The sequence below is a fragment of the Terrapene carolina genome, unplaced genomic scaffold, assembly GCF_002925995.2.
Source record: "Terrapene carolina triunguis isolate 2854851 unplaced genomic scaffold, T_m_triunguis-2.0 Scaffold192, whole genome shotgun sequence".
NCBI classification, from domain to species: Eukaryota; Metazoa; Chordata; order Testudines; family Emydidae; genus Terrapene; species Terrapene triunguis.
The window spans coordinates 2,778,426-2,804,526 of NW_020664543.1; the positions used below are offsets into that span (position 1 = coordinate 2,778,426).

At 53.6% G+C, this 26,101-nt stretch overlaps 1 protein-coding gene across 1 annotated transcript in view; it reads left to right on the forward strand.

The window, feature by feature from the left end:
* The window catches only part of BAHCC1 (BAH domain and coiled-coil containing 1), an 84,360-nt gene that overhangs the window by 9,432 nt on the left and 48,827 nt on the right, over positions 1–26,101 (forward strand). Inside the window, exon 2 of the mRNA XM_029912164.1 lies at positions 6,168–6,467. Within this exon, the coding sequence (XP_029768024.1) occupies positions 6,293–6,467 (175 nt within the window). The 5' untranslated portion in view covers positions 6,168–6,292. The remainder of the gene's footprint in view (positions 1–6,167; positions 6,468–26,101) is intronic.

Consider the following 26,101-nt stretch of genomic DNA (forward strand, 5'->3'; position numbering starts at 1 on the left):
GGCTCCTTCGCGTAATGAATAGCTCCCTGGTAATCGAATCCCCCGAACGAGCTATTCTGATTTATTCGGCGTTTTCAATCAATTACAGCCTGGTGTTTTTAAAAAAATAATTTTAATCGCCCTTCTAGGGAATCGCTCCGGCCATTCACCACCCCACCCCCAGCCGGCTAGCGGAGACATTGGCTGGTTTCTGCCCGGTTTATCCCCGGATCCTGCGGCTGGGAATATCCCAACCCAGCGCTCTGGCCGGGAAACAAATTGACGCGCCTGATCTCATTAGACCCCGCGACTGATAATTGGGCTGAAATGTCTGGGAGCGCTGGGGGCCGGCACTGGAAATGGGGGGCCCCTGCACGGATCGCCCCCCCCCGCAGCTGCCCAGGCTCCCACGGTGCCGGCTCGCTCTGAAAATCGCGATTGGCATCGATCGCTCCGACCCTCCCTTCCCCCAGCCGTGGCAGGACCTGTCCCCTCGGACCTCCACCCCCGCCCCGCTTACCTATTTACACGGCGGAGCAGCCATCCCCATGCACCCCGCGCTCCGCTTCCCGGGGCTTGCGGCTGCTCCCCACTCCCAGCCCGGCCCTGCACGCGGCAAACTTTCCGGATGCACCGGCTGCTTCTCTCTCCCCCCCCCCCTCCTCCTGCTCGCCCCCCCTGCAAGGGGAGGGGGCTGCCCCCCGTGCACCAAACCTGCATTGTTTTAGGAGTCACTAATAGTGGCTCAGTCCATTGGCCCTGTCTCTGTCCCTTTGATCCTCTCCCTCTTTGCTCTTCTTGGCTCCGGGGCCAGTGGGGTCTGCCTAGGGGCCTCCTGGAAACAGTCCCCATCTTATCTCCTTTCATCAAGCAGCCCCGGGCCGCCTTGAAACCGCGGGGCCAGTAATTGCTTTTTTCAGGCAGCCCAGTGCGGACTGGCTAACAGCCAATCAGCGCCTTGTTTACACTGGGTGATTGACAGCGGGCTGGCAGGCTGCCAACCAATCGTAGACATCCCGTGGAGGGAGGGGGGGAGTGAACACAAGGGGGGGGGAGACTGAAAGCGATGGGTTTAACCCCTGCATTGCCAAAGGACACTCGAGCAAGGGAGAATCTGCATTTTCGTGTGTCTTGCCAGCGCCTCAAATCTCTCCCAAGGGGCAGGGGGGAGCGACTGGGAGCTGCAGGTGGGGGCTGTGGCTGGGTGGAGAGCACATCCCCAGAAATGGTCGCAACCCCAGTGGCAGTGGTGTCTGCCGTCGCTCCGGCCCGTTCCTTGCCGGGCGGGCTCGGGGCGTCTTGCGAACCGAGCCCGGGCACTTTACAGACAAACAACGCGGGGTCTTCCCAGCAACAGTCTCACAACCAACACCTGGTGGGGGGGAGGTTCTAGCTGACGCGAGTGTCATGCTCCCTCTTGCCCAGGACTGGCAGGGTTTCGTTTTGCTGGTTCCCTCTTTTGGGGAAGAGGGCGAAAGAGAAGGCGTGGATGGGAGTGAATCAGAGTCTCCTGCTTCTCCTGCGACTTCTCCAGAAAAAAACAAAAGGGGGGGGGCACAAAAAGGGCCTGTTCCGGACATGATGCAAGTGACGGGGAAGAGCCTCGATGTCCCAGTTCTGCAGCCGGGCCCCTGCTCTTTCCAAAGCCGTTCCGGTATTGTCCAGTCCGCCTCGGAAACAGGACAGGAGCCGTCGCGTGCGAGGGGCCCGTCAGAAGCCTGCAGCACTTCTGGCTTCAAAGGGATGCTCGGTTTGGTGCAACGCCCACGTACCCAGCCCAGTCCGCAATCCCCCATATCAGACTGCGCAAGAGCTCCAGGCAGTGGTTCGGACCAGAGCTCCCAGCACGGGCTGGTGCGGGAACCCCCTGCACTGTCCAGTCCAGCAAAGCAAAGGACAAACTAAAACGCTCCTGCCCAGCTGCTCGGAGTGTGTGTGGGCTGGAGCAGCTCCCTGGAAGAACGCAGTGCACCCCCCCCCCCCCACTTCCCTCCCCCCCCAAACCCCCCCCACCGCTGCCTTGGCTGTGCATCCCCATTCACCAAGCAAGCAGGGACGGGAGCTGCGCAAGAGGAGCTGCGCAGCTGCAAGGCTTGAATTAGGCGCCATTGGGCTGAGTAGTAGCCCTGCTGCTCTCTGATTGGCAGCTCGCTGGCCCCGCGCCAGCCTATTGGGAGGCCTGTTTACGCAGGGAGAGTGGCACGAGCTTATTACCGTGGAGGGCCAGGCGTCCAATCAGCGAGCGTGCTCACCCTGGGTGAGTGGCACGAGCTTATTAGTATGCAGGGAGAGTTGCTTGTAGGACTGAGCTGCGGGCTGGGGAGCTGCTGAGGCTGGAAGGAACCCACTATAGGGTCCTTTCCCTTCTGCAAGAGCAGCCAGTGCATTTACAGTGCAACAGTCAGCACAGTGCAAATACCAATAGGAATACAATACAAAGTCCCATTTACTGATTTAATTGTATTGCATTCACTGTGTGCAAGGAACATATCTCCAGTAAGTAACTGCAATTATATTTTTGTTTGCTTTTTAAAAAAAAAATGCTTTTTTTTTTTTTTTTTAGAATTAAAATAAAATCCAGGATTGTAAATTTTATGATTTTTTTTGCATAGTGAGAACTTTTGGTGGTTGAAAATACCATGTTGCTAGTCTTTTTCTTTTGAGGACATTCTGTAGTTCTGTGTGATGTTACATCTGTAAAAAAATTAATAGCAGTGTTTTGCTTGGAACTGTTTATAACACATATCAATTGAAAATAATAATAATACTAAAAAAGACATGTTGGAATACGCTACACTTAGCACCTCCAATGAAAAGAAATGCTACAGGGCATTTTTTTAATGGTTACAGTAAATTGCTCTCTATACCCCTGGAAATTTGTACCTAGCGCCGGGTAGCACCAACAAAAACACAATTGTTTGCAAATTTCCTAATGCAATTCTAAGGTTTTTAAAATGCAGCCATGAATGGTGCTTTGCAAGGAAAAACAAACAGAGCCATTGTAGCACTTTAAAAAAGGCAATGGATGCAAATTTGCAGCCTTTCTGTTTTAAAAAATAAAGAATAGGTGGTTGGAGAAGAGGTTTAGCTTTGCATCGAGCGCCGAGGAGTCCTTTCTTCCTCCCCCAGCGCATTTGTTAAATTTGAATAGAGGACAAATCTGAATTGGGGAAAAAAAATGCAAAGGAAAAAAACCCAACCCAAAACAAAATTAGGTTTGGGGGAAGGTGCAACTTGAGGCTGTTGATTTTTTTTTATGGTCACACGGACGTTGCATGTTAATTAGTAGATTTTAAATGAAGATTGAGTTGGAGATACTGGGGAGAAAATCCGGCTTTTTTTCAACCTTCGGGCTCGGTAGGTTTTGTTGTTGGTCGCAGGGAGGCCGGCTCGTTGCAAATCTGCCTGCGGTTGGTGGCCGTGGCGGTTGTTGTGTGTCTCCTCGCTTCCCCGGGTCCTGGGGTGTCTCCTCTAACCGGGAAGCTGCTGTTTGTTTGTTTGTTTGTTTAATTTTCATTTGGAAACGCGAGCGGCTGGGGCCCGGGGGAGGCTTTTGTTAGACAAATGCACGATCGAGGGATGCACGGCGCCAGGCTGCGCCGCTTTTCCGAGGAGCCGGGGCTGGTGGCGCTTTTTCCCCTCTCGGTGCAAAGAGGGGTTTGCAAAGCTCCCCTAGAAAGCAGGAGGAAACCCGCGGCCAGCCGGCCCCAACCCCGGCTCTCGCTGGGCCTGCCGCGAGGCCGATCCCCGCAGCTCCCCAGCGGCTGCCGGCGGAGAGCGATCGCGGCTGGCGAGCGGAGCGGAGGAGGCCGGGGAGCCGATCCCGGGGGCGTGCTCCGGGGAGCCCGCTGCCGCGGCGCGGCGCGGGAGGGCGGCTGCACCGACTGGGCCGGGTCGGAGCTCGGGGCCGCTTGCGGCGGAAGATTTGCTCCCACCTTCTCCCCGCGGTTTATTTTTAAGCGCTTCCCGCTCCTGGTTCCTTCCGCGCATTGTTCCAGCCGCGGCGGGCTCGGAGCGGCCCCGGCCCGCCTGCCCTTGGCTGCAGGGAGACCGGCGGACGGAGAGAGTTTGGGGGTGGGGTGGGGGAGGGGATTTGGTGAATGGGGTTGGGAGATTGGGGGGCGGAATTTGCCGAAACCCCGCCGGTCTCCGGCAGAAGCACAGCGGCTGGGAATAGAGGCGTGTGACCCCCCCTCGGCCCCCAGCCCTTCGCCGCCGCCTGCTCCACCCTGGCCTGCAAACAGGACACGATCCTGACAAATCATCATCATCATCATTAACAATTCCATTGTGCAAACAAAGCCGGGGGCGGGGTGTCCGGCCCCCTCTCCTGTAACTGATCCCGGGACTTTTCCTGCTCCCCCAGGCCCTGGCCGGATTGGGAGCCTTGTATTCATTTCTAAAAAATCTGACCCCGAGATGAATCAGAGAGTGGGAATCTTTCCCTCTGCAAAACAACCTTTCCCCTCCGCGTTGCTATGTGAAACCATTCACCCCGCCAGGCTGCTGAAACTGCGAACTGAGCGCGGTCTTGCAGCCTGCAATTTTTCCCCCTGTGAATTTCATCTCTGTATATTGCTTTGAAGTGGGTGTTTTCCTATATTCTCTCCCAGGCCCATTTCCGCTGCTTTTTAGGTGATTTCGGCTGACTGCTGAGAAAAAAACCCCTTCCGTAAGATTCTTGCAAAGCGAAGGATCCTTCCAATAATTCCCTGTAATTGCAAAGTAGGAAATATTCGTTAGGGTAAAAGAGATAGATTATGATCTCAATGGGGGGAGAAAAAACCCACCCCCCTTTGTATTAAGTTGTAAGCCAAAGAGAGCTCATTGTGTTACTTCCAATTTATTTACAATGCAAAAGCTCCCCATCTAAATATATATATAAAATACTTATCAGCTGTGCAAATATGTATTCACTTACTACATTGTGTTTTCGGTTATAGATTAAATCAAACACAAAATAGTCTGCAAATAAGACACTGTAGGACTGGAAGCATTAAATATAGCAATTGCAAATGGTATTCGCTAAATGAAAAACATCTTAATTGCTTGGTTGTTATGATCCGGGTTAAAAAAATATACTTTCTCCCCCCGGTAATGTTAACAATTAAGGGTAGTGACTCTAGGATTCTCCTCTCTCCTTGGGCTGGAGGTGAGATGAAACGTTAAAACAATACAGATGGAAGGAGAAGATTAGAGATGCAAAACCCGAGTGTCTGGGAGCCCTGGCCTGGCCTGGGGTGGGGGGGCTGGAATGTGGACGGGAAGGAACTGTGGGGCAGTAGCAGAATTGTCCCGGTTGTGCTGGTGCTTTGTTTGTATTTATTTATCCACGCGCGCACAATGCTGGAGTCGGGAGCTAGGGGAAATTCTTAGATGCTACCTCGTCCTTTGCTCCCCCCCCCCACACACACATTTATGAAGCAAGACCCCCACCCCCTTTTGGCCTAATGTTACAGGCGCTGGGCCCGAGCCAACCAGCCTGGTGTGCAAACGCAGTGAATGCCCGGGAAGCACCTTACATAACTGTTTGGGCTGGGAACCGGGTCTAGAAGAATTTAAAGCCCCGGCCGTGCCCGCCGCATGCGGGGTTTGCCACCGAGGTGGCCGGAGGGAGAGATTTATTTCGGGGCCAGCGTCACCGATTCTGCCCCTTGCACTGGCTTTCCCGGGGAGCCACTGGAGACAATAGCGCAACTTCCCTGTCTGGTGGGAGCCCGGATCGGTGGGTGGGGGGCGCAGGCCCGGCTCCTGCGGTAGGGAACTGACCCCACCCCCCCCGAAGGCAGAGTTCGGGAGAAGCGCCCCCAGCTCCCTGCGCCCGCGGATCGGCCCCGCGCAGAGCTGGCTTGGCCATGGAGGCAGGAGCGCCGAGAAACACCGTTTCCCAGAAACGGGGGGAGAATTTTGTTAAAAACCCAGCCCCCAAAGGCCTGGCCCGCGCGGGGGGGGGGGTTGTCTCTCCCTCGCAGATGCAATTCACGTTTTGGATGAAATGTAGCTCTGCCGTGCGGGGTGGGGGGAGAGGCTGCGCGGAGGGGGCCTGCGCGGGTTCTGTATTTTTAAAACCCTCCCGTGGCCCCCATCAGCGCAGCGGCTCGGTGACCAGCCCGGAGCAGGGCCGCGGGTTTCTCCCGGCCCCCAGGTGGGCTGCAGCCGGTTTCACCCGCTCTCTCTCCCCTCTGCAGAGGATGAGCCGGGACGCCAGGAGCAGACGCGGGGCCCGAGCCCGCCGGAGCCCTGAAGGAGGAGCGCTGCCCCGCTGAGGAGCCGCCGCCGCCCGCCCGCCGGGCTGCGTGCCGCGGGCCCCGGCATGGACGGCCGCGAGTTCGCGCCCCCGCCTCACCTCCTCGCCGAGCGCGGCAGCGTGGGTCACCGCAGCAGCGCCGGCCGCCTGGCCGCGTCCGGCCACAGCCCCGTGCAGCACCCGGGCCACTTCCAGCCGGGCAAGTTCTTCCCCGCGCCCATCTCCATGGCGGCGCACACAGGTCAGTGGCGTCCCCCGCCGCCGGGCTCGGGTCCCCGGGCCGCTGGAGGGAGAGCGCATCTCCGCGCCGGGCTGCCCCGGTTCCACCGGGGGCTTTAGCTGGCCCTGTTTCCCGAGCGGGAGCCGATCTTCGCAGCCGCTGGTGGAGGCGAGAGGCGGTTCGTCCCCTTCTTACCGCAGCCCAAGGAGAATAACCCCCAGCGAAAAGCCTTCGCTGCCCGAACCGCCCGGAGAAAGTCGGGGAGGGGAACCAGGCGGCATTTGGAGGGGCTGAACAAAAAGACGGCTCGGTGGAAGGGAGCGGGGGGCTGGCTGGGGCCTGGCAGATTAGGGGCAGTGATGTGTTAATAGGGCGGGTGGTGTAGGGCTAGAAAACCCTGTTTCTATATAAAGCCCCGAAGTGTCAGGGTGCGAATGGGTTTGCAGGGCATGCAATAGCCTTAACAAGTGCCTCCGGGATCCTGCTAAAGGCATACAAAGTGTGGCAAGAAAAATAGACCCAGTTCGATGCAATAGGGTCTTGGGAGAGCATCTGCAGTGCCCTTTTAATCAACTAATGCTTCAGAGCCGCCTGCAGCCAGAGAGGGGTGAGGGGGAATCTACCAGGTACCAACTAGCTACAGGCTTAGTATTAAACAAAACACAATAAAAACTATCAACCGGTCAATTATATGCATGAGCAGCTCAGGGTTTCTGTGGAGGTAAGGTGTATATTCATTGTCTTCAGTACTAGTGTATAGCGAAAGGGCGCGGGTCAATCCCCACTGTAGTGCTGTTCTCAGGCCTCACTCAGTGGGAAAGTTGCCTGAGAAAGGAGGAAGGGAAAATGGAAGGGAGGCTTCAGGATTTGGCCCTCACATTTTGCCTTTGCTTCTGAGTACTGTGGGCTCCTCGGATTTCCAAAGGGTTGATCCACTGTGGGACTGGATTTTAAAGTGAGCTTCTGCTGTGTGCGAAATGAAAGATTGGAGTTAGAAATCTTATTTCCTCCGTATTTACTCTGCAAATGTATTTGCAAGTGGGAATGGTGGAATTCTGATGTGCTACCCTCAGCTGCCTCCGTATTAACCCACAAGTGAATATATTTTTGTCCTCAAAGTTTTTGTGCACAGACTGCTGGATTTGAAATCCGTTAGCTGTTTTTTAATGTCTGTGGGAAGCTGTGTGTGCATTGTGTATATGTATGAGATATATTTATGGACGTATGGATGTAATGCTAGTCTTACACAAACACATAGCTGGCTCGGTTTGTTTACAGTTTGCTTGAAACATCAGAGTAAATGTTTTGCAGTTTTTTTAAACTCAGCAGTAAGAGTTATTATTGCTAGCTTGATGAACTGTGAATACTAATAAAATTATATCTGCTTTAATGGGATTACAATTAGTGTGTGGATTAAAAAGGACGGCATGAGATGGACTAGAATGGAGAATTGTCATCTGGGAGTGCAGTCAAAAGACGACTGTAAATTTCCTAAAAAGAAAAAAATGACACACAAAAATTGCATAATTACTAATGGGCTTTTAGCATGATGAGATGAAAAAAAGTGCCACTAACAAACGCAATGATCTAGACATACTTATTCTTAAATGTGCTGTATTTTAAATAATTACATCATATATTTGCAGAATTTTCCCTGGATGAAATGTGTATTTCCTCTTACTATTTCTTCCCTTCCCCTTCCTTTTCTTTTTGTAAATTGCAATATGCTAATTGCAGCTCAGCCTTTCAGAAACGGTTGCTCCTAAACGACACCAAGGTTTAGTTTAAAATATAAAACTGGACAAACAGGGCAAATAGTCAGATTTGTGTTTAAATCTTGTTTCTTCGGTACTCCTTGGTTAGTGCCCCTAATTCAGACAGTGCCCCATCCCGCTTCAGAGAAGGTTTGATCCAAAGCCCCATGTAGTCTTCCCTGGATCAAGCACACAGTCACTCATGTAGCTCAGAGAAACCCCCTTTCTAAAGTCCTCAGCGTTGTGTTTAAGTCTCATTGGGGAATTCGGGGGAGATGAGAAAATTTGCAGGTAAGCAAATTGGTGATTCCTGTAGAATAAATTATTGATGGTATCTTGACACTGAGTATTTAATTATAATACAGGGAACGACCTTACAAGGACCAGAGGCCATTGAGTAGGAATATACCGACTAGACTGGATGGAGCTTTGCCAATTTTTTTTTTTAATCTGAAAAAGGTTATTAATGTCTCTTAACCCCCTGCTCTCAGCTTTTAAACACACACACACACACGCACGGGATGTCTCAGGAAACACGACGAGCAAAAACTGTCCTGACGGAATTGTTTTGACTCCTTCAATTTTCAGGTTGAGATTTAGATAAAAATTGAAATGTACGGCTCGGAAGGCCCCCGAATGAGACAGATCCATTGGGGGTATATTGGTTCTAATAAGAAAAGCATTGCTCAGAATGAGCTTTGTTTTTATGTCCAGTCATTCTTCTAGTCAGGCAAAATTCCAGAAGGCATACATAGTTGATCGAGCATTTATTGTAACACTCCCGTTGCTGTGGAATTCTCTCCCCACGGAAAGCTTCCCTCTCCCCCCTCAAACTGTACTTTTTTTTTTTTTTTTTTAGTCCGCTGCAAAGACCTTGATTTTGAAGTTAGCTTTTAATGTTTCACAAATTGTTTTTCTTAAAACAGAGTGCTGATAGTTTTATAATCCTGCTGTAGAAATTTTATGGTAAAGTGCTGTTATAGTAACCTTGTCACAAAAGGTGCAATTAAAATGTTTTGTAGCGTTATTTTTAGTGCAGTGGTAGATTTTTTTGTCTCTAATGCAGATGGTCCAAAGTCAAAGCTGTGAAAGTTGAGAGAGAGAGAGAGAGAGAGAGGGGAGCAGGGTTATTTAGCAGTCCGCTGCCTCAAGCTGCTGAAATTTCAACATTGCTGTAGACTCTTATTTAGTAAGAGAGACATTTTTATCTTTTAGGGAAACCTCCAAATATAAACATTGTCTCTCTCTCCCCTGCCGCCCCTCCAAGGTAGCTGCATGCTTCAACGTTTTAGCTTGAATGGAAATGACAATAAGAAATAATCTGTGAACTGCTGCAGCTAGAAACACAAATATAATCATCATACTAATTAATAAAGATTAATAGTAATCAGGAATGGCAGCCGTCTCTAGCAGGGACCATAAAGGACTGCAAGCCGAGAATTTCTGGTGGAGTACTTCCATCTTTTACTCCACCACCGTCCAAGCCCTGAAACTTGCAAGGAAGAATAGATCGTCATATAGATTTAGTTATCATTAAATCCAGTAATTTCCTGGTGAGACAAACCCCGTAAAGGGGTTTCCCCCCACTGCCTTTAGTGTTCTTCTTTTTTTAAAAGAAAATACATTTTAGTAAATACCTCATTAACTGCATGACACCAGTGAGTGTTTTTGCAACACAGTTACCAGCATTAAATAGGTGCTAAAAGAGTTACTGTTCAAAGACATGTTCTAAAGACTCTAACCATCTTTACTTATAAATGACAAGTAGCATGAGACATCAAAGGCAATGCACAGCTAACAGCTAGGAACTGCCAGGGTTGATCTTTTGCACAAGAACTGTAAGATATACATTGTTATGCAAGGCAGCTGCGGTTAACACACACACTGGGAAATTAAAGCTCAGTTTTGGAATGTGCATTTTTCCACTGGGAATTGCTACACCATCATGTCTAATTATTCCTATAAGAAGTGGAATTTTTCTATAGGACTATCCACGCTGGGTGATGCTAATTTAGTGGCAGGCAGAGCCTTGGTGCAAATAGCGCATCCTAAGAAATTGACTCCAGCAATTCTTAGAAACCTGCCCAGCCTGGTAGGAGAGGCTGTGCGACATATGGAAGTCCAAATGCAAAGAAGTCTGTTAAAATAACATGTATGAGTCTAAAAATACCCCTCCAGAAACTCACTTAAAAAAAAAAAAAAAGCCAAACCCAACAACAGAAAGATCTAAAAATATTCCGGGCTTTGGCAAGGCCCATGAAGTTAAATAAATTATACAAGAGCCATTCATGGGAGAGTCTCCACTTTCTCTTACGGGAACATTGTTCAAGCTAATAAAAATTATAATTTACTAGCCACCGAGCTTTTCATGAGTCTAAATTTAATTGGTTGGGCTTCTGGAGTCCATCATTTCCTGCTGGATTAGTAGATTTGTATTGGAGTTTGTGACACGGCAGAGAATGAAAAAAGGCAGAATCATGAAATGCCATATTTCTGGGCATAGGCAGGACAAGGAGACTTTGCCCTGCAAACAGTTCCTGTTCGCTGGCCCGTGCAGTGGTGGGGTTTTGGGAAGGGGCTGCTAGGAAGTGAGGATGCAATTTGGATGCTCCGGGCCTTTGGAACGCAACACGGTCATTTAAATTTGATAAATGATTGGACACCTTTAAGAGTATGTTTGAACAATCAAGATGCACTCCAGCGGGCGGATAGGATGTATGCTGTCAAGTTACCTATGTCATTAGTGCAGGCTGTGAGCATAAATAATGGGAAGACAGAGCTCCTCTGAATACCCTCCACTCCTCTGCTTGATACCCACAAAAGAGCCCTCTCACCTCCCTTCAAATTGGGGACGTCTGAGAGCAACCTCCCCCCTCCCTCCTGCTTCAGGACACACTCCTCTTGTAGCTGTTGCCAGCAGAGAGCCTTCAAAATAGAAACATATTAAGGATAATGGAGCCACCAAATGTGATCTCGGGAAAGCTGGGTGTAACCGCTCCAGCTAGTTGTGGCCGGGTCTATAATTTGGGGGGGAGAGAGTTGGTTGCAGGAAAGAGACATCGCAGCTCTGTTAGAATACCGTACGTTTACTTATTTAGCTGTTAACCTAATTTCATTCTTTTCTCGCTGCTGTTCCATGGCCTGGCGCTGAGTGCTTTGGAAACGTGGCTAACGGTAATGAACGATGATTAATAATTACGCTTCCCGATAAATAACCAAACAATATAGTGGGTTGGCTGCAGCAAACCGAAAAGGTGGAAAGACAAGCGCAGAACGGTAATTACAAGATTGGGCCGGATCCCCAACTGGTGCCAATCAGCGAACTCCCCTGAAGTCAGGGAAGCTGCCCGGACTTACCCACGTTGAGGAGAGGACCCAGTGTCTTGCCCACATCTGTTTTTTCCTTTGCTTTGGTACCGGCTGCCTCTTGGTCAGGGTTATCCAAAGTGCAATTCACCGGGTTGTCTGTCTGTAACATGGCTCCCTCCCCTGCTGCCCCTTCAAGCGTGGGACTACACATCCCAGAATACCTTGCAGAGGGCTGGCTCCAAGGTTGTGGGTCACTTGGAGGATGCGCAGGATATAAGATACAAAGGTTTGGTTTTATTTTATTAAACCCATCATTCAAAGCTGGGCAGTTAGAACAGCCAAACGCTTCGCTTTGCATCTGGTTTTGGCGCAAAGATCATGCAAATGAATATGTCAGAGAATGTTCTCCAGCGCCGGCGCACAGAACTGGGAATCGTGACCCCCTGGCTCCATTGCCAGCTTTCTCACTTCCTTGCTCTCTGAGTCTTTTTCTGGCCACCGTTTCTTCATCTGTACAATATGGAGACCACTTACCCACCTTTGTAAAGGGCGGAGAAATTCTCCAATGCAAGTGACTAAACAAGAGCAAAGTAGTATTTATGCGTTATAAGCGCAGCATTGTGTTCTGGGAAGTTGCCTGGGTGACTTCTGATACGTCAGAGTTTAGATGCTTGACATTTCTTATTTCTGATGCAATTATAGAGAGAAACAAACAGAACAGAATAGATTTTGTCCTTTGGAACCTATAGGGGCATATTTTAATTTTCCTGCCTAACTCCTATTAAAGTCACCGAAAATCCCTCATGGAACATACCCTGTAATATAGAACAGATTTTCTATAAAAGTCACTTTGTTCCACAATTAAAATTCTACGAAGGAACTGAAAGATTATCGCTGAATCAATATGAAACGCCTGCCAGGCCCCATCATGATCCGGGAAAGAGACAGGAAAGACTCCTGCCTTAGTAGCAAACTAGCCTCATCAACGTTATCCTGGTGTAAATCTGCAAACTTACTGCAACTTCACACTGGTCTAGCAGAGGGTGGATGTTGGCCTGGGACCTTGAATCTCACGTGGTTCTCAGACACCACGGTGGAAATGCCCATAAATAAATGAAATCAGGGAAAGAAGAAGTGGAAAACTTCAACAAAGAGGTTCTGTGAACTCGATACTTTACACGGAGTCTAAATTTTTGCCCTTGTGACATTTTTATAGGCTAATATATAGGTGAGCTCATGTAGTGCTATTTGTCACTGCAGCAAAGCTCTCTATTTGTTGTAATATATAATAATACTGTACCCTGCGAGCAGCAGCCTGGAAGGGATTTTACATAAGGCAGGAGCAGGGGTTTTGCCGAGGCCAAACATTGCTGGGTAGCTGAGGGAGCCCCGGAGCACCGCTGTGACGTGATCCTGGTGATTTCTGGTTTTCAATCAGGCCCCATCGTGTGTCAGATACGAGCCCTCAGGGCCCAAGTTACCAGCATCTCCTGCTCCAGTTTGTTCTCACTGCAGCTGTCTCGGTGGATTAAATTCCAGGCTGGGATCGGTCCGAACACTTAATTTTTTTATTCCGGCATTCCCGAGAAAGGGATGGGTCAGAAACAGGTGGGGCTGTGTTTTCTTTTTTAAACGGACTGGAGATTGTTTCTCTAATTTCCTAAGACCTTGAAAGCAGCCGAATCCACGTCACCGGAGGCTGGTGAATTGGGATCCAGGAGCCCTTGGTCGCACGCACACATACATGTGCAGCTGTGTGTGTCTTCAGCAGCAATCCACCGAGCGTGAGAGAAGCAACAAAAACAATGCTGGGTGGGAGCACGAATGAAGAATGGCTCTTGAGGCAAACCACCTCGCAACTGGCTTTTAATTACTTTAAGATTAAATCTGACTCATTTAAAGTGTGTGTGTGGATGGGGGGGGGGGCGTGTATACATCCAGCCCCAGTCACACCGGTTGGGCGCGGTGGAAGACGATAGCCTTCCATCTTTTCCAGGCATAGCCTGAGCAAGCGTGAGGATGTGGAGCTGCAGGGATCAGTTAGCTATCCATCATCCTAAAAGGAGCTTTTTCTTCCTCCCCTCCGTATCGCCTGTGTTTTACTGTGGCTTGCCAGCCCAGCCTCTCTGGAACATGCATTGCATTTTAAAAAGTAGGTGTCAAAGTTAAAACAGATTTTGAGATTAACTTGTCTACTCCTTATTAGTGACACTCCTGCTGAAGATTACTGAGGAGGGGAGGCGGGAGGTAAATGCACATGTGTCAGGGAGAAAAAAAGCAGAATACTAAGAAACCAAAATCTTGTGGAATTACACTTGAGTGGTTTCATCTGTTCATTAGTTATTATTTGGAGCTGGGCAGAGACACTCGTGTGTGCATGTCTGTGGAGAGACAGATAGGCCGGGGCTAGACCAACTGTTCGGCACATTTTATGATCTCACCTGTGGACACTAAGTGTCTCTAATAAATACTGTTATGATTGCCCCAAAATATGGAAATGAATGCTTGACACCGGGGTGCCAGAGCGGCCACGCTGTAACATGGAATTGGATTCCGGTTTCAGGGACGTGAATCTCTTTGATGTACTGAGGGATTATTTTTTTTGGGTATAAATTTGTTATTCATCATGGTGAAAGAGACATAAATATTCCAGCTGCCGGTGATGTCAGAGGGAGATCCTGTGAGTGATTGTGTGTGTCTGGGCATGAGAGAGAGAGAGATTCTGGGGGGAAGTGTGTATTAGGGGAAGAAAAATGTACCGTGCAAATCACTGATCTCTGTTCCCAGGGACCCCATGGTGCTGAGCCCCCAAAAGCTGAACAAATGTCCCCTTCACCTGACCAACCCGGTGTCCCAGGGGTGCATGTAGGGGAAGGGGAATCCGTAGCTGTGAGCACCGGAGTTTAAACAGGCAGCTTCAGAATGGAGCCAGGGCCGGGCTGGGCAAACGAACTTGTGTTAAATGCACTTTCTGTAAATGCTGATAGATCGTTTTGGAAAGCCCCGTGGAGCGCACTGCACGGACAGAACGTGCGAGCGAGAGCAGCGCGCGGAATCCCGGGAAGCCTCGTTACAAACCTTGGGATTAGAACGCGTTTTTAAAACCGGGCTCTTCCAAGGCGGGTTTGCGAGCCCTGGTCCAACTCCTCCCTAGTCAGATATGGAGGGAGGCGTTGGCCCCATCACTGGCAGGGGAATCGCCCCAAGCCTCCTCCCCGAAGCAGCCCTGCCAGTATCTTGTGAGGTCTCTGGGCAGGCAGGTGGCCTGCCTCAGACAGAGCTCCCCATGCAGAGCCGATATGTAGGGCACAGGAATGCCGAGATTGCGGCGTCCAGACCCGTTTGGGAACGCGTTACCCAGGTGCTGCTGGGAGCTGAGCAAGGTACCTCCAGCCAGCAGCAAGGCCAGTAATACCAGGGTTATGAATGTGGGGCTCTCTGCCCCCCAGTGCATCTCATGTTCTCCTCGGGGTACTGCTGCCCTTACGGAGGCTCGGGGAGTCAACAGAGACAAGTCAGCAAGCTGCATCCAGCCTAAACAGAGCGCGAAACGCACAGGGCGTCTGACAGCAAACCTGCCTGCGAGCTCTGCACTGGCCTGATCTCCCCAGCCAGCAGAACGGAGGGTGGCACCAGTGGTAGCGTCTCCGAAGGCCGGGGCTGTGCGCTGATGGCTGCGGAAAGGGACAGCAAGTCTGGTAATTACAGCAAAGCATTCAAATAGCAGGATTTGGCTACTAGGTGACTCTGCAAAGATTCACATGGGCTTCGAAGGGAGAGCTCCACTCCCGCGTTCAGTGCGTGTGTGTGAATACACCATCCTCCACGCATGGGACTGTTGGGCTGGTTCCTTTTTCATCCACTCTGTAAAATACAACAAAACAGGTGGGCCCAGAGTTGCAAACTCAGCTCCCCTCTGCCCTGCCTGCCCTGTACTCCCAGGTCGGGACATGGGAATCCCTCTGGACTGGAGAAGAGCCGATCCCAGGAGCTCAAACCCCGATTTCCCCTTCCCTTCTGGGGCCTCAGACCGATTCTCCCCGTCACAGCTCATCAAACCAAGGGTGGGAACCTCCCGTCTCTCCCCACCCCCGCCCTCCCCTGCCTGGGGGCTTAACCCACCTCTTGCCCTCCCAGGCCCTTTTGGTCCCTCAGGCTGGGACTGGAGGCAGGGGGGTCCCACAAACAGACCTGGGGAGACATCCGGCCCATGGGTCGGACCAAAGCAGCTTGGCCCAAGTTTTGGGGATGCATCTGAGCTCCTGGCTGGTCTCTCCTTGCGCCCAGATTTCTTAACCTGCCTCAGTGCCCGGAGGTGGGGGCTGGGCCTTGTGTTAATTCGGCTGCTGGCTGTGGGACGCGCGTGTTGAACCGTCTCTCCCGGGGCATGGGGGTGACACTGGGGGAGGCCGGGGAGCCCATCTGAGGTGCAGCCCCCCCTCACGAGCTAGCAGGAGATCCAAGGGAGAAGCAGCTGTTGGGGCCCAGGCAGGGCCCGTCGCTCACGGGCCTGAGGGGAAATGCACTGAACCCAGGTGCAGCTGGGCGGTGTTACTGCTTCGAGGCCAGTGGGCCATTGACTTCACTGGGATCAGGTGTTCCCCCTTAAGGCCTCCTCCTCCACGCTTGGGAAGGTGGGTGCAGGGGGCTGGCAGGGGACAGACCCCTCCCTCCCTCCATGCAGCTGAGATGCCCAGAGCCTGTGGCCCCTTTCCCGGCTAGCTCCCCAATCCCTTCCCTGGGCAGAGCGATTTGGGGTCCCTCTGACCTGCAGGGACCCTGCCTGTCCCCATGCGGCAGTGTGGCAGGCCTGCGGCATGCTCTCTGCAGGCTGGGCTGGGCAGCCCGTACCCCCGCTGGTGACTTCGCCCCCGCTGGCAGGGAGTCGGGGCTCAGCACTCTGGCTGAGGCAGGACCACAGCTGTGTAAAAGAACAAATCTCCGGGGGCAGCCGGGAGGGAAACACCACGGGGAGCTGGCTCGATAAACAAAGACTCTTTCCACAGACCAGGCCAACGCCCCTCCCGCAAAGAGCTGAGGCCTCTGCAGTGGAGAGCCGGCAGCTCCAGGGACAGGCCCAGCTAGTGGGAGGTGCAGTGCAGCCAGGAGACCTGTGTTCTTATTCGCAGCTCTGCCAGTGCCCTGCTGTGTGACCATGGTCAAGTCACTTCCTCTCTCAGAGTCGCCGTTTCCCCATCTCTAAAGTGAGGATGAGGAAACTCAGCTTCCTTTGAGACTACAGATAAAAAGTACCACGCGCACCTCTTCCAGCGTCCTCTGAGATGGACAGCCGGACGTCAGCGGGCATCAGACCGCGGCCCATGCGAGCTGAGCCGCACCGTTCTCAGAGCCCCCTTTTGGAAGCAACCAGCCGTAGCCAAATCCCAGCACGTGTGTATGGCCTGGATCGAAACCCAGCTGTTTTATTTATTTCTAGGGTAACTCAGAAATTCAGGAATACGTCATCAACTAGCAGGGTGAAGAAGCTCTCCTCTTGAAGCTGGAGTGGGATTCACCGAGTAAAACCAATATTTATGTTAGCGGGGCTTAGAGCTGGCCTGCCGATAAATTGTGCTTTATTGCTTACGCTCTGTTTTGGTAATTTTTGTTGTTGTTGCTTTGCTCTGGGCCCACTCTGCCTTCTCGCCCTTGGGGGGGATTTTATGTATTTGAAACACTTTCTGAGAACTGAATGGAGCAATTCCAGGGGCTGGTTCTCAGCCCTACAGACAGCAGCTTGTTGGCAGAGGCCCTTTGGATTTACCCCGGGTGGCAGCACGCAGCCTCGGTCAGAGCCTCCTGCTTGTGTTCCAGAAACGCAGGGAGCAAAGCAGGCTGTCAGGAGCGATTTCCCGGCCCCGGTTTGGATGCCAGACGCTCCAGTGTGATTCTCCCCACCCGGCCCCTCTGCCCCCACTCTCCTTCGCACCTGGCCAAAGTGGGTGTGAAACCGCTCAGCTCAGAACTGCAGCGTTTGCCCCCCCCACGTGCGGGGCGAATGGTGACACAAGGGGTCAGGCAGGAGAAGCGGGGCCCGGAGCCAAAGCAGCAATGGAAGATTCGCATACGGGGCCAGGTGCCCAAGAAGCTCAGGTGGGCTGGGATCGGACTCAGTTCCCAGGGTTTATTGGCTGCGATGACTATATTCAAGTAGCACCTGGCGTTGTGAGTAGCCCGGGGGCTAGTAGAGGCAGCACCCAAGAGATCCCTTAGCTGCCCTGATTGCAGCCGGCCAGGGGTGCTGTCTGTCCCAGCAGGGACACCCTGCACTCCCTTGCAGCCAGGGAAGAGCTGTGCATCTCCCCAACTCCCTGGGTGCACCTGCCCCTGGGGGGCAGCCACTGTCCGTCCGCCACAGCTGCTTCCTGACCCCAGTATGGAGATAGCTGAGCACGCTCCTCCCCATGCAGCAAGGCCGGAGAATGTAGAGATTACGGTCCCATTGGCACTCTGGCAGAGCAGGGATCTGAACCAGAGTCTGCCAAGTCCCCAGGCTGACTGGATCACTGGTGCTGTGATTGCGGCCACAGGAGGGGAGAGGGGTGGGACCAGTCTAGACCCACATCCCCAGCAGCTTGTATCTTGTTGCTTCCCACGGGCACCTTTGTGCTGGCACTGGAGCGCGGTCAGAGTGGTACCAGCGTGATGGTGGGGGAGCTGAACTTGGCAGGGGGAGTTTGCTCTGGTGTTGTGTTTGTCTGGCTTTTTAAGCATTGGGACGTGAAGTGGCGCTGATCAGAACCGCTCCTCCGTTCTCTCTCTCTCAGTCAAAAGGCGACAGATTGCAAGTGGCACTTACAACGTAGAAACTAGCTTGTGATTACCCATTGGATAACATTTTAATTGTACGTCTGGCACTCTGTCAAGCTAATTTGAACTGCATTTCAATATTACAGCATTTATTTAGTGCCATAACAATATGGATTAATCTTAAATTATAACACTGAGGAAATTATATTACACTTATTTCCTATTTGCCAAATATTTAAAGGGGCAGCATCAGGTTAAAAATCTCATTATCTGAAGGGAAACACAAAGGAAATTCACGTGCTGGCTCTGGGATCACGCTTTAGATTGGTACAAGGGAAGGACTTGAAAAGACTGTCATTATTTACGCTGTTTGTTGGTTCTCTTTGCATTTCCAGCCTTTGAGGCGGAGTTATCCAGCTGTTACTTCCTCACTAGGGTGGGTTTTAGGTCTCGTGCCTGGACGCTGCTGAATGGGGCAGGTAGCAGTTACTGCAAAAGGGCTGGGGTTTAACTTGAGAGGCAAACTGGGTTTCATTGTTATTAAAAAAAAATAAATCAGGTGATGGTTGATTTCTCTTGATGCCAGTTATTATTATTTTTGCGGGGGCTGAATCTTTCCAAATAAACCCTCGGTGTCTGGTGTAAGTGGCTGGGGCTGAGGCCGAGTGGAGCTTGAGCTGTCCTGGGAGCAGCTTTGAGTGACAAATCTGGTATTTCTCAGTCCAAAGGTTTGGTTCTAAGAGCGGGCAGGGGATGGAGGGAGTCCTCTTCCCCCTCCTCGGTGTTCATGGATCTGTCTCACATCAGTGTGAACATGGCTACAGCCGAGGGGCAAGTGCCCAAGTAGAAATATGCCCGGAGGGGGGCCCGCAAGAACAGCCTCTCTTTATTTCTCTCCTGTCTCTCATGGAGCAATGGACACATGAACAGCAGTGAGGAGAGAAGGGTGTGTGTGTGTGTGTGTGTGTGTGCGTGTGCGTGCTGCATTCCTTATCTCCTTTTCTATGTATGTTTCCTTTCCTGGAGTTTCTTTTAGGAAGCCAGGTTTAGCGTTTGTGGAGACACGCACCCTGTCCCACGTGAACAAACCTCCCATGAGCTGACCCCACGGAACAGGACTGAAAATCCGTCCAGTCCTCTGCAAAACTCCGAGGGGCGAGCCGGGCACAGATGTTGCAGCCTGTAAAGTAGGGAGAATGCTGCATTTCCAGGTACCAGGATCTTGGGCTTTGAGAGGAGCAGAGCGTTGTCCACCCTCCATGTTTTACAAAGACCCAGTGCTCTTGAGTGGAAGGCACAGGGGAGCCGGGGGAGCGCGCTCAGGCCCCCTAGCGTGGATGTGTTCCTGGTCCCCACCCCACAGCTATTTGATGGCCCCTGTGTGAAATGAGCTGCCGGCTTCAGCCCTGTCCCCAGGGGGCAGGTGCCCAGATCACAGAAACACCAGGAGCAGAGGTGCTAATTGGTCCCTGTGCTGCCGAGGGAGGAGGGGTTTCTGCGGGTCAGGGGCTGTGCTGCACAGGTGGTGGTGGTGGCGCCGTGCATGGGGGGGAGCCGAGACTTGCTTTGCCTCTGCCTGTGGATAAATAAAGCACCGGATTCCCCAGGGCTGCCCCCCTGGAATCTCTCCAGTGGGGAAGGGACCAGGGGAGCGGTAGCCAGGATGCTAGTGCCTGGATGGCTCCGATGGGCAGGGAAGGTGGGCGCCGTTCCCGAGTTCCCCCTCTTGGTGCCACGTGTATCGCTGGAACCAGTGGTGAGGTGCTCCTGGCCCTGGCGCTGGGGCGTGGCTTTCCCAGAGCCACAGAGGATTCTGCAGGCAGCGGCGGCTCCAATTGGCTGTGCCAGGCCCCCTGCCCCACGGCGGGGACTGAGCGGGTGGCTCGCTCTGGCCCGGCCACACAGGGTCACTGGAGAGCACCCGTCGGCACCCTGTGCCGTGGCTGACGGGTGGCATGTTCTGGCTGAGGAGCAGCACCCAACGCTCTGTGCTGGGGCCGGACAAGCTTTCCCTGGTATTGTTTACACAAGGCTTTGTTTCTATAGGGCTTTGGGCTGTGGCTCTCAAAGCACTTTATGGATCTGGGGGGGACACGGGCGGAGTTTTTGCCATTAGGCTCCTCTTTGTGTGGGGAAACTGAGGCACAGAGTGGGGCCGTGACTGCCCGAGGCCACACAAGAGCCGGGAGTAGAACCCACAAGTCCTGATGCCAAGCCTGCTCTGGACTGGAGGTTTGGAGAGATCCAGGGTCTGGAAGGCAGTTCCCACTGAATGCTCAGAGCTAGGCCAAGCCTCAGTCGTCCCTCGCACCATTGCCCCAGTGAAAATACTGGGGCGCCTGCCCCATGCTGGGGACAAAAATGAACAGCATTGTCTCCTCCCCCCCGTCCCTGCCACACAGCCAGCTCCACCTTTTCCATGTTAGCTGCCATTTATTTTCCAGTCACAAACTGCCCCCGTCTCCCCCCGGTACCGCTCCCAACTTTTCATTTTATTATTATTATTATTTTGCTATAAATTAAGAAGCATAATCAATATTTAGAGAAGCCGGGATGGATTTATTCGATTTGCATAAATGGATGGAGTGGATGTTTAGCCGATATTTCAGCATGTCAGGGAGCTTTATGGGACAAATTGATTGATGAGGAAGATGGGGAAAGATTAGATTGGAAGGGGCAGGTTGCTGAAACTTGTGAGGACCAGCCAGGGAAGGAGGGGGGCTGCACATCGGTGGTGGGGGTTGCAGTGCTACTTGGGTGCTAATTTGCATCCCTCGGCTTTCCGTTCTGGTTAGGGAACCTGCTAAACGGCTTGCAAATGAACAGACAGATTGCTGGGTTCGCTGGAGCAATTTTCACACGTTTTCAGGGCCAAAACTTTAACAAAACGGTCTCCATAAAATGTAATGTCGTCGACTCGGAACACCAGCTCATGCCTTCGGTGACAGGCGTCTCCCCCAGCTCTGCCTTTCTCGGGGGGTTTCTTTTGCAGTGGAAAGGGGAATTAATTGTGTTTTCTTTGTTTGTTTTTCCCTATTTCCAGTGTAATCTACCAGTGTTTTATTGGTAACAATATATCTCTAGATTATAGCATTTTAACAGCAAACTGAACCTCAAATATTTTTTCTGTTCGCTGCACAGCCTGTGAGAGCGTCTTCTCTTTAGCGTATCACCGGGTGTGCCAGCTGCTTGTGTGGGAAATGAGCTGTATTAGTCCCGAAAGATGGGGAAACTGAGGCACAGAGCAGGGAAGTGACTCACTGAGGCGCCCTGCGGGAGTTAGTGTTAGAGCCGAGATTAGAACTCAGTGACTGGATATCCGGCAGTGGAAGAATGAAATAAACGAGTATCCGACCAGGGGAGAGGTGGCTTGCAGCTAGCCCGCAAGTCTCCCTCTGTCTCCTGCCTCGGGGATGTCAGGATCAGTAGCCTGCGTGTGAGGGTGGCACCGTGAAGACTCTGGTGATTGGCACTCTAGGAATAACGTAGATCAGATTGCAGGGGCAGGTGAGGGGTCGCACTGGCAGGTTTAAAGAGAATAGTGGGAGTCGGATGGAAAAGTCCCGTTTCATCCTCCCCCTTCCCTCCACTGACTCCAGATTCCCTGTGCTCCTTACACGTGGGGCAGCCCCTTGCTCGCATTAGTGCGAACTCCTGCGTGGGAGCAACGTGGAGTGGCTGCCCTGGGGCTGCAGGGAAGGACCCCGCCGCAGCTGGAGTCTCCTGCAGGAATAGTGTCTGTGCGCCCCTCGTCTTGTCCTCTGCTTTGAGCCTGGGCAGGGAGAGAGCGGGGACCGGCCCACCCATCATCCTGGGCAGGGCAGCACGGTCCCCTGCAGGGCCTTGACCTGGTCCTAAAGGGCCCCCTCCATGCAGGTCCTCCTGTGCAGAGCCCAGCCAGCACAGGCCCTGTCAGTTATTTCCCTTTTAAAAGCCTGAGGAAGTGTGTAAAGCTGGGACCCCCCCAGGCCAGGTGTCTCTGACACAGTGCTTCTCGGCACGGAGCCAGGAGCGCGGGGGCCCTGGGAGCTTCCAGATGCTGCCGAATTTCAGTCTGAAAAATATTTCCAGCCCTTGCCATGGCGAAGAGAGCCCTGAAAAGCCACGAAGTGAATGCAAGCAACACAGCAATCGATGGCTGCCTGAGTCTGCCGAGAGCCTGACACTAGGGCTCGAGGAGGTGTGAACGGCCCCAGGCACTGATTGGCTCAACCAGAGCGTGAGCATTTAACTCTCTGGTGCTGTATGCAGCATTGGTGCAGCTGGGCTGGTCCCAGGGTAGGAGAGAGACGAAGTGGGGGGAGGTAATAGTGTTTGTTGGACCCACTGCTGTTGGTGAGAGAGAGACTCGCTTGCTTCGCCAGGGCCTGGAGAGCTTGTCTCTCTGACCAGCAGAAATTGGCCCAATGAGAGAGATTCCTTGTCTCTCATTTAACTCTGGCATTGTTAACGACTTCCTTGTGTCCTGACCTGCCTGCCCAGCTGTCCCGCTTTGCTCAGTCCAGTTGTGTGGTATGAAAACCAGGGGCGTGTTGGGGAGCAGGAGATGGTGCACACCAACTGGACTCCATCTCTGCCCCATAGCCGGGCCCCACCGCGGCGGAGCCGAGGGCGCTGAGCACGGGGACAACTGTGAAGAGGACAGTGGGGCCCACGCGGGCTGCCTGTTCTGTAGGTCCCTTCTTCACCCCCCAGAGCTAGCATCTGTATTAGCATGGGAGCCCCAGGCACAGAGCAGGACCCCGGTGTGCAAGGTGCTGGACAAACCCTGAGCGGAGTCAGTCCCTGCCTCAGCGAGCTGATGCGCTACATATAGGACAGGAGACAAGCTGGGGGCAGACGAGGGAGCCCAAGGAGACAGTAGGACAGAGCTGGCAGTGTCACGGGCAGTGCCAGCAACCACCCTGTGGCCGTGGGTTCTGTGGGTAGGTGGCACACGGGAGTTCTACGGGGGGACCTGAAGACTAGGGGGAGCACCTGGGGGCTGCCTGCCCTGGCCCGCCCGGCCAAGAGAAGTCAGCCCCCTCCGCCTATGGAACCTTTCTCCAGCCGGCCAACGCTTCAGCTCCGAGCTGGCGCCGGCCCCGCTCCTGCAGCAGGTAGCTGAGGCGATCTGGGAAGAACCAGGCGAGACCCCGGCCAGCAGCCTGCCCCAACGTTCCCTCCCCATCCTCCTGGAGCGGGTTACGGCTTCGCCCCCACCCGCCTCCCCTGTGGTGCTGGGGAGCTGCTCCGGCTGGGGGCAGACAGAGCGCTAGAGTCAGGTGGGGGACCGCTGGGCACCAGGGGATTGTGCCTGTGCTGGGGGCAGAAGGTGGGAGGTGTTGCTGGGGCGGGGGGTGGGCAGCAAGGAGGGACAGGATGGGAGGAGGGTCGAGGTGCAGGGCCTACGCCATGGCTGGTGCTCGGGAGGGGATGGTATCAAGGCCAGGCTCGCCCCCGCGGTGAAGGGGCAGGATGGAAGGGTCGTGGGGCGGACGCTCTCCAGGAGGACAGGGGCTGGTAGGGGCCAGCCCAGCTCCCCAGGGTGAGTGGCTTTGGGGGCGAACGGGAGTGCGTTCTCCGGGGGTGGGATTTATTACGGTAGGAGGGGAAAGGGCCAGGCCGCACGCTGGGCCTTGTCTTCAAGACTCTTGATGTGGCTGGGAGGAATTCTGCAATGTACCCGGCGAAATCTAACGCAGGCATTTGGCCAGCGTACACGGATCCAAGGAGTGCTTCTAGCCCATTACAGATAATTACCTGGCATTCAGGCCAGTTTAAGGCTCTTTTCTTTTGTGTTTGCGCCTTGCTCTCTCCTCCCGCTGCCTTTTGGCTGGGGCTGTGGGTCAGCTGTGGGTTTTAGCGAGGAAACGCCTCCTACCGGGGAATCCAGAGCCTGGGGCATCTGCAAAGGAGACAGGGCCTGGTGGGGAGAAGTAATGCGGGAACAATCAGTGTTGTGTCAACATGTGTTCATATGCACATGCCTGTTGGTCTGAGGTTAGCACGTGTTCACACGTGCATAGACCCACACGTTAGCAGCAGGAATGCACCGTTCACACACATCAGTGATATGCCAGTGCATGTTCGTATGTTCTCACACACATCAGTATCTCGTTCGTATCCGTGCGTGTGCGTGCACACAGGCACATCAGTATGTTTGTATCTACGCGTGTGTGCCCAGATGCGTCAGTATCACACCCAAGCATGGGATCCCAGTGGGTGCACGCAGCACCGAAGGGCAGGATTGGGGCCGTAGACTATTTGGGGGGTTTATTGGGGTGGGGCAGAGCGCGAGGGCCTGAGAGCACTGGCTAGCATTGGACAGGCTGGCGTTACCCAAAGTCTTCCGGCAGGCGGCACACTGCTCCCTGTCGGCTCCGGGGACCCTGTCCCTGCTCAGAATGTTCTAAACCTGAAATAGACAAATGAGTAACTCACCCCCAGCCTGGCTGCTCCCCCGGCTTCTCTGCTGGGGTTTGAGTCACGCTCTGGCATTTCTCTAGGGCAGCGACCCAGCCAGATAGTCCCCGGCAGGGAGGTGTCAGCCAGCAGGCCGCACATAGGACTGGGAGCCAGACATTCCCGAGGCCTAATCCTGGCTCTGCCACTGGCTGGTGGGGCCTCCTTGGGCAAGTCCCTTCCCTGCCTTTTGCCTCGGTTTCCCTTTCCTGTTGCAGGGAGTTAGGGATGCCAGCTCCTCTCAGGAGTTGTTTGCGAAAGGCTGTGCTAAGCAGTATCAATAAGAAACTAATCAACTCTTCCACCCCGATGCATGACGGGGGGACGGCCTCCCAAACGCCTGCGTTTCTCATGGGCGCCGGCTGGTGCGACAGCCTCTGCCCTGGTGCGAGCTGAGACCCCGGGGCAGCGAAGGAGCTGGTGTGGAGGAGGGGCTGTGGCCTTGCCAGCTGGCCAGGAGGCTTGTGAGTCTGGGCACCCGGCGCCCAGCCAGCTCCCAGCCTGCCCTGCCTGTAGAAGGGAGTGAAACACTGGGAAGAGCCTGGCGCTGCTCGTCTCCCACCTGGGGGGCTGGTCCGCTCTTGTGCTCTGCTGCCGTGACCCTATCCCCATCAGCCACCCGAGCAAGGGGGCAGGGGGCTGCTCCCCGGCCGCCCCGCACTGTGAACCCCTCCCCACAGGGTCGCTGGCCTCATGCGGTGTCTGCTCCCCGGGGGGTCCGATCAGGACACTGCTCTCTGGGAGGGAGGGGCAAAAGCTGCCGAGGGGGGGGTCAGCGAGGCTGGAGCTGCCCCGCGTCTGACCTGCACGGGGGGGGGAGAGGGGGCGTGTGGGACGAAGTGGGGACCCGGGGTGGTTAGTTACGAGTGCAGGGGTGGGCTCTGCCCGGAGAGGAAGGTTATTTCAGAGCTGGGCTCCGTGCCCCCGTCCTTTCCTGGCAGCGCTGGTTTGGCTCCAATCGCGCCACTGGAACTTGGAGGCTCTCAGCCACTGGCCAGAAACCTGCTTAGTCGCAAAACAGATGTTGCCTCCATATTTCCCGTGTGGCCCCCGGGGTCTGCGGCCAGGGCGAGGCCTCCCCAGCCAGGGGGTTTGGAGGAGAGGCCGAGCCCTGACCCGCAGCCCCAGCCCAGCTGAATGGACGAGCAAAACTTTCCATCCGTCCAGCGCATTTGTGTGAGTGTGAGAATTCGGTGCTCTCAAAAGGGAGGAGATAACCCTACTGAGGATGCAGGAAGGCATGGTACAAACTTCCCCAGGCCACAGCCCTGCCAGTGCCCCTCACTCCCGACCCGTAGCCCCCCGCTTTGCCAGCCCTGGGCTCCCCAGCCCTGCCGGTGCCCCTCACTCCCGACCCGTAGCCCCCCGCTTTGCCAGCCCTGGGCTCCCCAGCCCTGC